Source organism: Colius striatus, chromosome 1 (assembly GCF_028858725.1).
Source record: "Colius striatus isolate bColStr4 chromosome 1, bColStr4.1.hap1, whole genome shotgun sequence".
Lineage (NCBI taxonomy): Eukaryota > Metazoa > Chordata > Aves > Coliiformes > Coliidae > Colius > Colius striatus.
In genome coordinates, this window is record NC_084759.1 from 131884408 (window position 1) to 131898482 (window position 14075).

Below are 14075 nucleotides of genomic sequence, written 5' to 3' on the forward strand. Positions count from 1 at the left end.
AGCTCCGAGCCGCGTGTAGCCCCGTGGGCGCGGGCGTCCCCGCAGGCGACCTCGCCGGGAAGGTGGCGACGGGCGCACGTGCGCGCGGCCGCTGGCGCGGCGCGGCGGCGCCACCTGGCGTCAGACACGCGGCGCCGGGCGTGACTTCACCCTTTTGAAGGGCTGACGGGCGGCCCCGCGGCGGGGAGGTCCCGGCGGGAGCTTCCTCAGGGGCCCTCTCCCGCGACTCGGGGCTCACGGCTGCCGTCTGCGCCCCGCTAAGGACTGGACCGGGCGGCTGACCAGCGACCCAGCTGCCAAGCCCCTGTTGCAGGACAGGCTGGGTTCATCTGCTGGATGAAAGCCAGGTCTTCTGCTGTCGAGTGGTGTTCAGGAGGGCGCAGATGCCAGCAGGCAGATGGCTGGTTTTCTCATTTTCTCATCTTTCCTAAGCTGTGGCCCTTGCTCCTGTGACATTGGTGAATGTTGTCCTCCTGTAGGTTATCATGGAGGCAGGCGGCGAGATGAAAGTGCAGCCCTGTGAGTGAAAGGCTATGTCTCCTACTCTTCCCAGGAGAGCTCAAGACCAATTCAGACACAGTAATAGCTGAAACAAAGTCAGAATTGTTTAAGAGAATAATCAGTATTTGCAAAGTGTTTGGTGATGTAGAGCACTAGACAAGTATTTAAGCTGCCAGGGAGATGCTAGATAGCTTTTTTCTCACAGCTCCTGATGAGTGTGTGTAGCCTGCTAGATCCCAGGAGAGTTTCTCCTATGAATCACTGGGTGAAGGCAGTGGGAATTCAGCTTGGGAAGGGTTGGGAGCTCGTGCTTCTGTCAAGGGCTTTGCACAGCAAACCCTGCCATGGCTGTTAAAGGCATGAGGTGTGTGGCTGATGGTGTGGACCGTTGGGGGAAGAGCTGTGGTCCCTGCATGAGAAGACATGGAACATTGTGCCCACCTTTTTGTGCCATATGGATTTAGGCATGCATTTTAACTGCTTCCCAGTGTTCAGTCTAAAGTGTTCTGCTACATGAAAGTATCATCTTAGTAATGTTCTTAGTTAATGTAATTGCCTTTATGTTCAATCATTTTACATGTTTTCTTGAGAAAGAAAAAAACCTGATTTGGTTTCTGGGGCCTTTTCCATGTGCGAATATGGGATTTTTCAAGCTATGGAGATCTCTCTCATAATCCAACAGGAATGTCTGTAGGAAAGTAGCTTGCTGTTAAAGTGGGCATCTATTCAGAGAAACGACTGGAGAGATGGCATTGTGGGGTCCATGTTTATGGTTTCTCAGCAACGCTGGTTGACATCTCCTCGGCTGCAAAATTAAAAGACTTTTTTTTTTACTTGCCAGCTCTACAGCTTAGCTGGGGCTCCCCGCCACTCTGGGCTTCATCAGGCTCATACATCATCAGGACTTGAGATCGGTGCATGGAATTTACTTAATAGCTAATAGTTGATGCATGAGACAAATGAGTCCAAGGCCTGAGCTTTGTTCACTTTGAAGGGCACTGTAATGTATCCAAAACCTACTTTAAGTGTTGAAGCGTGCTGGTCTAGCCCTGCTTGAACCCCATGGCGAGATCTGTTGAAACCACTTCTATGCATATTACAGGGAATGGCCAATAGTTGCACGTGTGCCCAAGCTTTACTTTGATTTCACTTGGAGTTTTGGGTGTGCAAAGAATGCAGGAATAGATTCTGCATGATTTATTGGCAGGTAATTTACACAGGCTACTCCTTGGCTGTGCATTTTCTTTCTGTGAGGTCTGTAGTTTAAGCACCATCAGATTTATCTGCAGGAGCATTTGAGTACAGTTTTGGGAGAGAATGCCATCAAGCTAACTTTCCCAGTTTTTTTTTTTTAAAAAAGAATATAGGTTATTTTTGTGCTTGATTATCCTTAGGGCTTTAAATGGCTATAAAGTAAGTACTATAGCCATTTAAAAGAAGTTATAGGAAAGGACCACAGTGACCTTGGCAATACCTAATTGCAGGCTAAACTTTCTGGGTGGGCATTCAGCACTGGATACAAAAAAAGTAAAATCTTGGCAGGAGCTGCCAGGTCTCATTATTTTCAGTAGAGCTTGACATTTCCAGTGAGGTTTTTTTGGTTTGGTTTTGTTTTTTGGTTTTTTTTAAGAATAAAAAGAATAAAGTCAACAGCTTCAAAGCAGTAGAGGCATATGGGAAAAAAAAGGTGTGAGCAAAACCAATTTAGCAGTGATATAATTACAATCAGAGAAATATAAAAGAAGTGGGGTTTCTTTTTGAAGCTTGCTTATGGCTTTTGTTCTCCCCTCCCTGTCTCCCCCTGCAGGAATGGGAGCTGGTGGTGCTGGGGAAGTTGAAGTGGAACCTCGCAGCTGTCACCCCACATGATTTCATTGAACACATCTTAAGGAAGCTGCCTCTACCTAAAGACAAGTTGCTTTTGATCCGGAAGCATGCACAAACGTTCATTGCCCTTTGTGCCACAGGTAGGCCAAGGTGCTCTGGGAGCATCTGCTGGTTGCTGTGCGGTTGAAGGGATGGATTAGTCACTGACAGTACAAAGGCTTTTCATCCTCTCCGTCTTTAGAAGGTGCGCAGGAAGAGCAACTGAAGCCAGTGGGGCTGTTTGCAAAGGGCATGGTGAATCAGGCCTCAAATTGTGTACAAACAAAGTTCTTGGAATTGGGACTTGCAGCGCAGTTGGGGTTCTGCCTCTACTGACGTGTGTGGTGCCTTTGCAGTGAAGTCAGTGAGACTGGATTAGACCATACAGTTTTCTATTTTGCCCCTTTACTGATTCTTTTAAGGGGCCACAGATGTTTGCAAGGGCAGATGTGTGACAGTCAGCTGTTACGGCACGTTAACCCAAAATGTATTGGGCTAATGCATTAAATGAACGTGTTTATAAATTTTTTGTTGACTGGATTGCTGTTCAGGCAAAAGTTTACAATTGTATTTTAACATGTATGTGATACTACCACATTGCTGGAGCATAGGGAACAGCAATTTAAAAAGTAATGCCTTTGTTTAAAAACATTCTCTAACTTCACCAGAAAGCAGTGACACTAATCTGTTTCATACACTCCTCTTTTGTCACATGTTTGACTGAATACAATTTCTGAAGATTTAAGTGAGAATTAATTCCTTCTACGGAATACAGGCTTTTTATTTATACCTGTTAGCAAAACACTGACTTGGGTTTTTTTTTCCCCGGTGCCTTTTAGAAAGTAAGTGATTTTCATCCAAAGGATTTATAGTTAGACCACTTCTTAAAACCTAGACCTGGAACAGATAAACAGCGTGCAGTGTTTTCCAGGGTTATTATCCAATAGTATATGGCTCAATGTTTGAATTCATTATGATTTGACATACCTAGTCCTTTGTGCTAGGAACTGTGTGTTTGTGGAAGGAAAAGGAAGACAACGTGCAGCTTTTTGGGTATGAGTGTCTACCGCTATGCCTACTTCTCAGTGTTTGAAGTGTAGTTAGTAACTGCTTTGACAATGTGGGTCAGTTCTTGCTACCTCAGTCGATCTGTTTTAGATAATTTTATGTGGGCTCTGCTAGGTTAATTAACTTCTTGGTTACCAAGATGCTTAAGCTTTCCTTTCTTTTTCCACTGCTAACGTGATCCATTTGAGGCAAAAGACCACAGGACTTGATAAAAATATTTCTGAAAGTTTGTAGGGCATGAGATGTTTCTGGACTGATTAGCTTTTAACTTTAGAATTAATACATCAGCTTTCTCTTCTTTCTTTGCCTTCTCTATTCAGGATTCATTCACACTGCCCTATTTCTTCTGAAAAAGATAGTCTTTCCCATGGACGTTTCTCTGTATCCTTGTAACAGCACCAGCCTCCAATATACCTGGATGTTGACTTCAAAACCAGACCAGTCTTCTCCCTCTTTTGTTGCTTTCACAACAGTGTTTTCGCTTGGTTTGTTTCATCCAAGAGAACATTTTCTTGAGCTACCTAGATTTCATTATGATTTAACTTTTAAAATTCTAGTTTGTAATCCTTTGCCCTTGAAGTTTTCCGTGTAACTTGAGTATAGCAGGACTATGGGCCATGAAGGACTTTCCAAAGTCTATAGCTTCTTTCCACTCTTTCTCCATGAACTGACGATTATCTCTGTGCTTCACTAGTCCATTTACTGAGATCGGAAACAGCATCCCTTTTCCAGCCCTTAGCCTGGTCATGAACTTCTCTCACGCGCTTCCCTTGTGCGATCTGTTTCTTCTCTTAAATATCTCCCATGCATGAACTGAAGTTTTAGTTGAGAGAGACAAGTCAGAGATTCTTTCTCTTGCAAATGAAGGACATAAATGACTATGTACAGAGCTTTCTGAAAGACAGGGCACCATGTTATTTGCTGCAGATTTTCTTCTCAGACCATTTTCTGCAAACCACTGCATTAGTATTTAGTTTTGAGGAGCTCCCACAACCTTGCAGTTTTGAAAGCACAGATCTTACCAAGCCTTGGTTTCTATTTTTTTATCCCATTCCCAGTTTGTTAGCAAGTTGTTGCCTTCATTTGCATTATATAAACGTTGTTATTACTGTATTTCCCTTTTATTACCATTCTTCTCAAAGTCATTCTGACCCTCCTCGGTGAAGAAAAGCCCCTTTGCATCAGACTTCCTTCCCGATCCAGTTGTCATTTCCCTTTCTTGTCCTGTTTGTTGCAGAGCTCTCATCGGCTGCTGTGTTTCTTCTTTCCCTTTCTCCCTCAAAGCTTCTGCTCTCCACCAGCTCGGGTTGAGCCTGTGGTTTCGTTTCCCCATTTGCCATCTTTGAGCAATATGACCTGCTGTGACATGTGGCTGCCTCTTCCCTTGCTCCCTCCAAGCATATTGTTAGTGCAGTTTTGGCTCTTTTACTGTTACCAGGTCTGACCTCGCTGGCTAACAGCTCTGGCCTGGAGCACAGCAACGAATCTCTTTTTATTTCCCCATTCTTATCAGTGAAGCTTTCTTTACTCTCAGATACCTTTTCTTCTTTCTTGTATCATGTGAAACCTGGTATATTTTGAACTTCATTCCTCTAGGTTGAGTTCTTCTTCACCAACTGCTCCATTTTAATTTCCCAGCAAAAGCATTATATCAGAAATTCCAAAGTCTTTCCTGCCTTTACAGGGCTATCTGTGACCTTAGTCCTGCAGTACTTGATGTCAGCAAACAGAGAGGGAGGTATCCTGGATGTATGGGATCACTTTGGTATTTGGCTCCCTTCTCCTTTCCATTTGAACGTTACGGAAAAGGAAATGATAATAGGTTCTTTTGCTCTCAGTCACATTTTATCACTTTGGCCCTCTCTCCATTTCTCTGTCTTTCTTCTGAGGCTGGTTTCTGAAAAAAACTGGGTGGATATAAATCCATAGCATCTCCCCAGTCCTTGCACTGATTGATGATTCACATGAGCATGACTGAAACTGGAACGTATCCCTCTTGGTCTCATCTGAGCATACCGCTGCTGAGCAAGACAGAAGTTTATTCTCTGAATAACAAATTTTCTCTTTCTCTTGCTCTGCACTTGCAATACTTTCAGGAAGCTCCTTCTCCACTGGGAAGGGCCGGAAGTGGTGCCTGCCCGCAGCCTGTCCCTGGTTGTGCTGCCAGCACTGTGGCCTTGCGAACAGTGTTCCTTACAATATAGCTTGTCAAAATTGACACTTACTGCTTTTTCATTGTGGGAGGATCGTGTTTATCCATGAACCAAATGGAAACTGTTCTTTTGCTCTCTGGGATCTTGTTACTTTGCTGCTCTTACCCCACCTCCATGTTTTCATTGCTTTGCACATCTTCTGTCTCTTCCCGTGGCGCTCCAGAGTTTAAAAATGTTTTCTCAAGGGCTGCCCATTTGTTTGTAGGTGGCATGCTCCAAGCCAGGGCATCGCTTCTGGAGGAGTGGGAGAGCTGCATGCAGAGTGTGCCACGCTGCCAATGAGAACCAAGCATTATTGCCTGGATTTCAGCATGCTGTTCATTTCTTCTTCTTCCAGGCTGTTCAGTCACAGATGTCCAGCTGCTTTCTTGCATTATACTCTCCTGTTGGAAAGCTATACGTGCCACTGTTTTGGCACAGGATATCCCGTTTTATCTCAGTGCCTATATGGGAATATGCTTTAGGGGAGGACAGGCTGTCCAAGTAAACATTCAGGAAAAGGAGTTGTGTGTCTCCCAACGCAAGCTGTAAATGGAGACACTAATCTCGGCAAGGAGGTTTTCAGTGTTGCATTTAAGTGGCATGCAAAACTTGGAAGCAAGAACTTTTGCAGACTTGCAGAGACAGAAGGCAACTTGTGTAGATCCCTAGACTAGGCCCTTTGCATGGTCTCTTCTGTGCTTTCAGCAGAGTCCTGTGGCAGGTGAAATGTTCCCATGATGGATACAATGTAGCATCTCATAGGAGAGTGGCTTTCAGAGCCTGTGTCTGCAAAGAGGCTAAGAAAAAGAAGGAAAATTTCAGCTTTCAGGCTGTTTTGCGCAGTGTGCCAAACCTCTACCCACTCTTTCTGGGACATTAATCACCTACATTTGAAAGTTGAGAAGGCTTTTTTTTTAACTTCTGGGCCAAATCCTGGGTCCTTACTCAGACAGAAGTTCTGTAGAAGTCAATGGGAGTGTTGTCTGAGTAAAGACTGCAAGATGAGTCCCACAACCCTAAGTAGTGACCTGGAGACCAACCACACAGAATGTTTTTAACTCAAAGAGGCATATTTGGTCCTCAGGATTCCTGCTGGGCAAGTCTACTGTGCATCCTTCCCCTCTCAACCAGTGTAAGATTTGTTGCACTCTGTCCCTGTAGAAGATAAAAGTGTGACACGGGTTTTATTTAGGACCTGTTCTTTGCAGAGGAAGAGAAAGAAGTCCACAGATGCTTTGTTGTATGGATTAGTCTCTTGTAAATAAAATACATGTTGCAAAGTGGCAGTGGTTGCACAAATAGTACTTGCATGACGGACGAAAGAATAATCCACATGAATTTATTGCCATACAAAAGAAGGCTCTTGCTGTTCCTGGGAGAGGCAGTTTGTGTCAGTATATTGAGCTTTACAGCAAAATGAAGCCATGGGAACTATGGAAGCTCCATCAACAAGGAAGCAAGGCCTGGAGAATGTTTGTATGAGCAGGCTCAATCTAAGTTGTAGGACCCATCAAACGTGGGAAGGTGAGGTGGAAGGAAATGGAGGAATAGAGCCTTCACTGATACAAACTGGTATAATTCCAGTGCTGCCAGATAAGTTGCCCTCCTTCCTACCACTGGCTTTGGTGGTTCAAGCGCTGACATAATCCTGGTCCTTGGTTAGGCTTCCTTAGCGGAGGTGTAGAATAAGTGAGACTAACCACTGCAAACAGTTGTTCAGAAATACTGTTTATGATCAACTAGTAAGTATACTGTAGCGAGTCCTCATGCACTTTACATAGATTGTTCAACGTGTTTCCCTGTCTTGAATGGTTGCGATAGAGGACTAACATTTAGAATATTTAAGACCCATTTGTATAAAGGCCAAATACTTTTTGCCTTATAGTAGCCTAGGAGCAGAATTTGATGTCTGCCCTCCTACCTACTGAAAGAATAGAAGCAGGCCTGCATCCTGTTTTACTTGTTTTGTTGTAGTTGGCACTGCCATGCCCTTCTTTAAAGGGCTAAAGAGTCATCTGCTTTTGCCTTTAAAAGCAGAAACAGTTAACATGAGGAAAAATTGTAGTGTCTTACAGAAATACCAGAGCAAGAGAAAAAAATGGCCAATGCCATTAAAGCCTACCATGTCTGTTAAAAAGTAGCTCACATAGTGCTGGAATTGCACTTGGGTCAAAATAGGCAAAAATTAATTTCACTATTTCGATTGTTTCCCTTAAACTTTCCTTTTAAACTTAGATGGTTAAATATAGATCCATGCTTATCTTCATAGTACGGTCATTGGCTGGGTGAAATTTGACCATTATATCATTTTATAAACCCATATTGATGGCTGTCATGATTCTGCTCTGATAGAGTTAAGGTTTTTTCCCCCCGTGAGAAGCATTATCTTTCTGAAGACAGCATTTTCCCATTCTCTGTTTGCAACTGTGAAAATAAACCTCTGTCAAATTATAGACATTAAAGCTGTCTGTTAAAAAAATCCAACCAGCAGACAGAGCAGTAACAAGGGTCTTTGTAAGAAGGTAGAGTTCCCACCTGGCTTTGGCACACCGAGCACGTTCAGCCTGGGTATTCGTCAGTGCTCTTTTCCTTCCGGCAGTTTCCATTTTTTGGCTGCAAGTTAGGGCTTCCCCTCGCAGGACCTCTCTGGGTTCCTGCCTCCAGTTCCCTGCCACTTTAGACTGACTATCAACCTTGCATTTTCCTGGCTCGGAGGGAATAAAGTCCACTGGATCAGGAAAGAGCCAGAAAAACAGCCTGGTCACAGTGTACAGGCCCTAGAACCCGACAGTGGATTGCGTGTGCCTCCCTGGCAGAAAAACATCCCTGGCACGTGCGTGCATTCGTGCCCTGGCTGTGCACTCCCCAGTCTGAGAGCAGGGTATGTGTTCAGGGTACTTGGAGTTTGCTTGGTAACTCTGGCTGGCTGGTCCAGAGAGGACTGTGTTTGAAAGGGCACTGTTTCTTCTGTCAGCAATTTTTTATTTCCAGCACTGAAATCAGTGGGATTGTGCAAGGTTGGACCCTTTTTTGTAAGGTCCTTGAGGAAAAAGGTGATACCAAAATGGGAATGGGATGCTTTCTAGTGTGTATTGCCTTGGAATAAAAGGTAAAACAAGTCCTGTTTTCTAACAACACAGTGGAGTGTTTGTGGGCTTGAATTCTTGTAGACCACTGGTTGTTGCACTGCTCTGACTTTTAACGAGAGTCTTTTACACTTTTGTGTGGTGTTGCATAAATCACAACAAAGTTAGAATCAGAGTCTGCCTTCAGTGCAGGCTCTGGGTGCCTGTTAGCCAAGGTTGTACATAGGTCCTTCTTTCACACGCTTTGCTCCAGGTATCCAGTAAGAAGTGGGTTTTTTTTAAATAAAGATTCCCTCTGTAATTCAGGGCTCATCATCTCCAGCAGGAGTTTAAAGCATATCTTTCAGCTTCATATATTTAGGTCCTTTCTCTTCCCCTCCCCCCCCCCCCCTTTTTTTTTTTAAATCTCAAGGCAAGTTTTTTACTCAGTTCTGGGGACAGTTCTACCTGTGTGAAAACCAAGTGAGGATGGTGGGACTTGGCTTATTGTCATGGGGAAACGGGATAGAGGTTTATAATTGAAAATAACATGTATAAAACTTGTTTTGAATTTCTCGATGGCATGTAGGAGACTTGGAGGGGAGTTCTGCATCCCCTCAGATACCATACTCAAAATACTTAAAATTTATGCTTTCATTGCACCTTGACAAACATTTCACGTAGTTATTGCTTTACTTGAATATGGAAATATGTTAATTACGTCCTTTATTCCCCTGCCTGCTCTTTTCCTCAGCCTTTTCTATTCAACCCTCTAGGTGGCCTAGCACAATGTGGCTTCTTTTCTTTCAATGAGCTCTTTCCACACTAATAGGGTCCAGGGTGATGTGGAGAACCATGTGCACAAAATTGGTGCACCACCCCCCATCCCTTTGTGGGCATGTCAGGTTAAATTCATATCAGCAGGAGGGTCACTGCCATGATTTTCAATAGCGCAAGATGAGGTGATGACTTCAGACAATGGTGCCACACTCTCCAGTTGGAGACACTTGCCTCACCAGTTGCAGTAGTTAATTAATATGCTAAAAATAGAAGCCAGTGATACAAATCGCTGCCTGTTGTACAACAAAGACTGGGCATGTGTAGCTTTGATAGCCAAGTTTATGGTGCTTGTTATGGAGGGAAGTTAGTTTAGAGCTAGAGGCAATGTAAGACTTTCTGGATGCTGAGCTTTAGTCATTCTGGGCCTCTGGCCATTCACTCGCTGTCTCATTTGCATTATGAATGACATTAAGAGAACTAACAAGGTTATTGGGCATAGAAATGTTCTCATGTGACCCCACGTGGAAGCAGACCTACAGCAGTGCTGGTTGGCAGGGGCACTGTGGCTCTTTATTCAGCTTCCTAGGAAGACAGTTTCTGGGAGTAGATATAAAATCAACCGCGAGAGAAACAGTGTTTGGGTAATGTGAAGGTCTTGATGCAAGCCCCTAGGAGGCAAGGAAGTTCAGGGGGCAAGCTGGAGCCATGTCCTTTGATCAGCCCATTGTGCCTGGCCAGTGCTGAGTGCAAGACAAGGGAGTTCGCTGTTGCCTGAGTCTCCCCATCAGCCACTCAAGACTGGATGAAATTGTTCCATGGGGGCTCAGTGAGTCCATCTGGGCCTCCCTAGTGGGTCCATTTCTCCCTGTTGTTGGCTAAAATGATGGATGGGAATGATTAGGTTTTTTTCTCACTAAATACATCATAGCTTCCATAAGGACTGTCCAAACACCATCAGAGTTTCAGAGATTTCACATAATCTTCTTATTACATCTTCCCCAAAACTTGAAACGAGGAGAAAATTACGGAAAGCCTGTTGCTACCCATAGTTCCCATGGATAACTAGGAGATGTTTGGTAAATCCAAAGAGTAAATGCAGGAGTCACTTCCCAGTTTAGGATTACTTTGCCTAACTGTAGCCTTGTTCATGCCAATGCAAGCACACACGATTTGCAAACTCAAGCAAGCACGGTGTGTACAAGAGGAGAAACAGACCCATGGAGATGTAACCTGCTTTAATTTATCTGTTTTCTAAAGAAATTAATGGGATTGCTGGTGAGTTGCTATGTGTAGATGACAGCAGATTTTGAGGATGTTAGGTCTCCTCCATGAATGTTAAGCATTCATTGCTGTTCAAACAGCAATCACAGTTCATATGTGGAGCCCACTAGCTACCAGATCAACCGACAGGACCAAGCTACTGCAGAAGTCACGCAGAGCCAAGTCCTGGGGTCCCCCATCAGGAGCAGTGAAAAAGAAGAGAGGCAAAGAGCATAAAACGAGGGCCTTTTCAAGGTCTCAAAAATCCCACTGTATTTATGGCCTGCTCTTGAAGTCTGGCCCAATGAGAAGTGCACCCGCAGGTAGAGGCACTGGTGATAGCGTGGGTTCTGGGGCTACTGCATGTGCAATGTGTCAGGTAACCTTATCTGTTTCTTCTGGTCATCCATTCACAAGCTGGATGAGGCTGAATGGGGCTAGCCCTTGCATGTGTGTGCATAAATCCACGTGAGTCAAAAGCGAAAGTGATTGTGATCATGGAAGGGCAATTCCTGTTGCCTACTGACAAGTTCTTACTGTTACAATAGTATATAATTATTACTTTTATAATAGTGGAAGTCTGTATTTGTGGCTTCAGTCAGTGGTAATTTGCTCCTTCAGAAGTGTTTGTCAGAGTGTGATGTCTGGTGATCTTCCCTTGTGGGAAGGAGAGTGGGCTTTAGCAGGCCTACAGTGGTGAGCTTGCAGATGGTCAGCTCCTTGTGGCTTTGTGAGACAGATAAATCCATGTCAGGGTTTCAGCTCTTCCTTTTCTCTTCCCACTTCCTTAGAAGTCCATTATGACCCAAGTCCCATTCTTACTTGCCTGCTTCATTCCTCATGGGTCCTAAGGACATATTCCAGCCTGGAGAAGAACATGCCATGTCCACAACTATTGCAGTATCTGCCATCTTAGAGTCTAGGAGGCTGAGAACAACTCTGTGTTTCTAAAACTTGAACGATTATACAGACATCAACGGAATTACAGAATTTATGCTAGCTGAACAGAGAGGGCCGGGGATCTGTCCTCAGTAGAAGAGCAATTTTCTTTAACAATCTATTTCTATAAATAGACTGAAGACATTAATTGTGGTTTATTTCATATTAATTATTACTTGGGTTTCTTCTTCCTTCTCCTCCAGTCCCACCAAATGAAAACTGGTAGAGAAGTTTGTTAATGAGTCACTGTTGAACTAAAGAACTTGAAAACCAAATTTCATGTTAGGTAGAGATCACTAACCTAGAAAATCTCCTGGAAGTGGTATTTAGTAAGTACATGCCGATAAACCAGTGCCTATGGCAGTATCATAAACTATTTAAATTGCCTTATAAGGGTCATAAGAACAGATGTGTGAGAGGAAGTTTTGAAATGTATTTTCAGCTCATTTATTAAGAAGTAGTCGTAATGACAAATGTGATCTTTGTCTTTTCATTGATTATGTAGCTATGGGCTGCAAGTGTTCTCGCTTCCTAATTGCAAAAGTGGTAAAGATGAATTGTTAATTAAAACTTCTTTCCTGGACAGATCTTTAAATGCTGGAGTTAATTAAGTCTGTAAAAACTGACGTGTCTAAAAATCTCAGCTTGGTCCTTTGTGATACCTTATTCCAGTTAGTTTTCCATTTATACAGAGAGCTCTAATGTGACTGAGACCCAAATTTCTGACATAAGTTACAGAAAGCCTCCTTCTTCTCTTTCCTTTTCTTTAAAACTAAGGAAAGACTATTAAAAATTGTCCAGGTTTACTTTATGCATCATTGAGGATAAAAGACCAAACTGCATTTCCATTTTAATTTGCAGATCTGTTACCCCTCCTTTGACTGCTTGTGATGAGTGGTGTGACTAATGAGCTCTGCCGTACCAAAAAGAGTGGCACTTTTCCCTTTCTTCTGCTTCCCCATTTTTTATTCTTGGGCGTGGTTTTTATTATGTTGCTTGCCTCTGATGTTTTGCAGCTTTTCTGGTCTGGACTTGGACTAATTCCCAGATCTGTTCTTGCAGATTTTAACTTTGCTATGTACCCACCATCAATGATAGCAACTGGAAGTGTGGGAGCAGCCATCTGTGGCCTTCAGCTCGATGATGGGGACAGCCTCACGGACCTCCTGGCCAAGATCACAAACACAGATGTGGTGAGTGTCCCATGTTCCTCTTCTCCTTTCACTTCTGAGGGTGCAGCAACGAACCAGGCCATCAAACCCAGACAGATACTGAAAGCCCCATGGAGTGAAGGAGGGGGATGCTGCTGGAGCAGAGGGATTGCAGGCATTGACCTGGCACCTTGGTTTTGGGGCTTTGAGTGTTCAAAGCTCATTGGTCTCCCAGGATCAGTTATCATTTACGCTTTGCTCAGCAGCTTGCTGGGGAGATCCTGCTCTGCCCACCCTATCTAATGTCAGATGTATTATAGCAGGGAGGTGCCTTGGGTGCTGCCCCAGGCAGAGGGGCAGAACAGACTGACAGCATCCCCTCGAGGCATAAGGTAAACCAGTGTGTATGTGGAGGTTTATAACCTTGAAACCACTCTTCTGGCCCTTTTTGAGGTGTCATGTAAAAATCCTTGACTTGAAGGAATAATGATCTAATCCTAAGGCACTGGCACAATGTGAGGCAGGTGCAAGCCAGGCTGTTAGAGCTTTTGTCTATAACTTTGCTAAACTCACCCCATGATGGGTATTTCTTGGCTTATCAGAAAGTCTTGTCATCTGTAGGAGAGGTGAACCTGATGGCATTTCAGCAGTGCTTAAACTCACTCAAAAGTGAGTTTTCTGGTTTGGGGTCAGCTTCTAGAAAAACTTAAACCTGACAGCTGTGCATATCAGTCTCAGCAGAAAGCTAGGAGGGCTGAAAGGAGCACTCAAGGTGCCTTCCAAAGGGATGGTGCCTCTTCTGCTGCTCCCCCATGTTGGTGTGACACTCCAAGCCTCTTGGTCTGTGGACAAACAGGAGTTTCATCTCTTGACAAGCTGACATGGTTTGCTGATGAAATACGATCGAAAGGAAAGAAAGTGAGCAAGGCTGTGTGAAATGCAGGCTACTAATAAGAATAATGCTTGTTTTTACCATAGAAGTATCATTTTCCAGCATGTTGTCCTCAACATGAGCTGACTGTAAAACTTTTTATTGCTTTACACATTCACTATGTAATTATTAGATCTGTGGTAACATTATCAAGAGAAGGTTTGGTTTTTCCAGCAAGTATTCTTGTGTTTTGATTAAAAAGGAGTAGTCCAGTTTAACAAGAAGGAAGAATTGTGCTATTTCTTTTCTTCGTTCATTCAGATTGATCCTTGTTTTCAAGTGCAGTTCCAGGATTTCCCATTTCTTTCGATTGGAACTG

At 43.7% G+C, this 14075-nt stretch overlaps 1 protein-coding gene across 1 annotated transcript in view; it reads left to right on the plus strand.

The window, feature by feature from the left end:
- CCND2 (cyclin D2) overlaps positions 1–14075 on the plus strand; it is a 35927-nt gene that overhangs the window by 4354 nt on the left and 17498 nt on the right. The window contains exons 4-5 of the mRNA XM_062007469.1: positions 2309–2468; positions 12737–12867. Of these exons, the coding sequence (XP_061863453.1) occupies positions 2309–2468; positions 12737–12867 (291 nt within the window). The remainder of the gene's footprint in view (positions 1–2308; positions 2469–12736; positions 12868–14075) is intronic.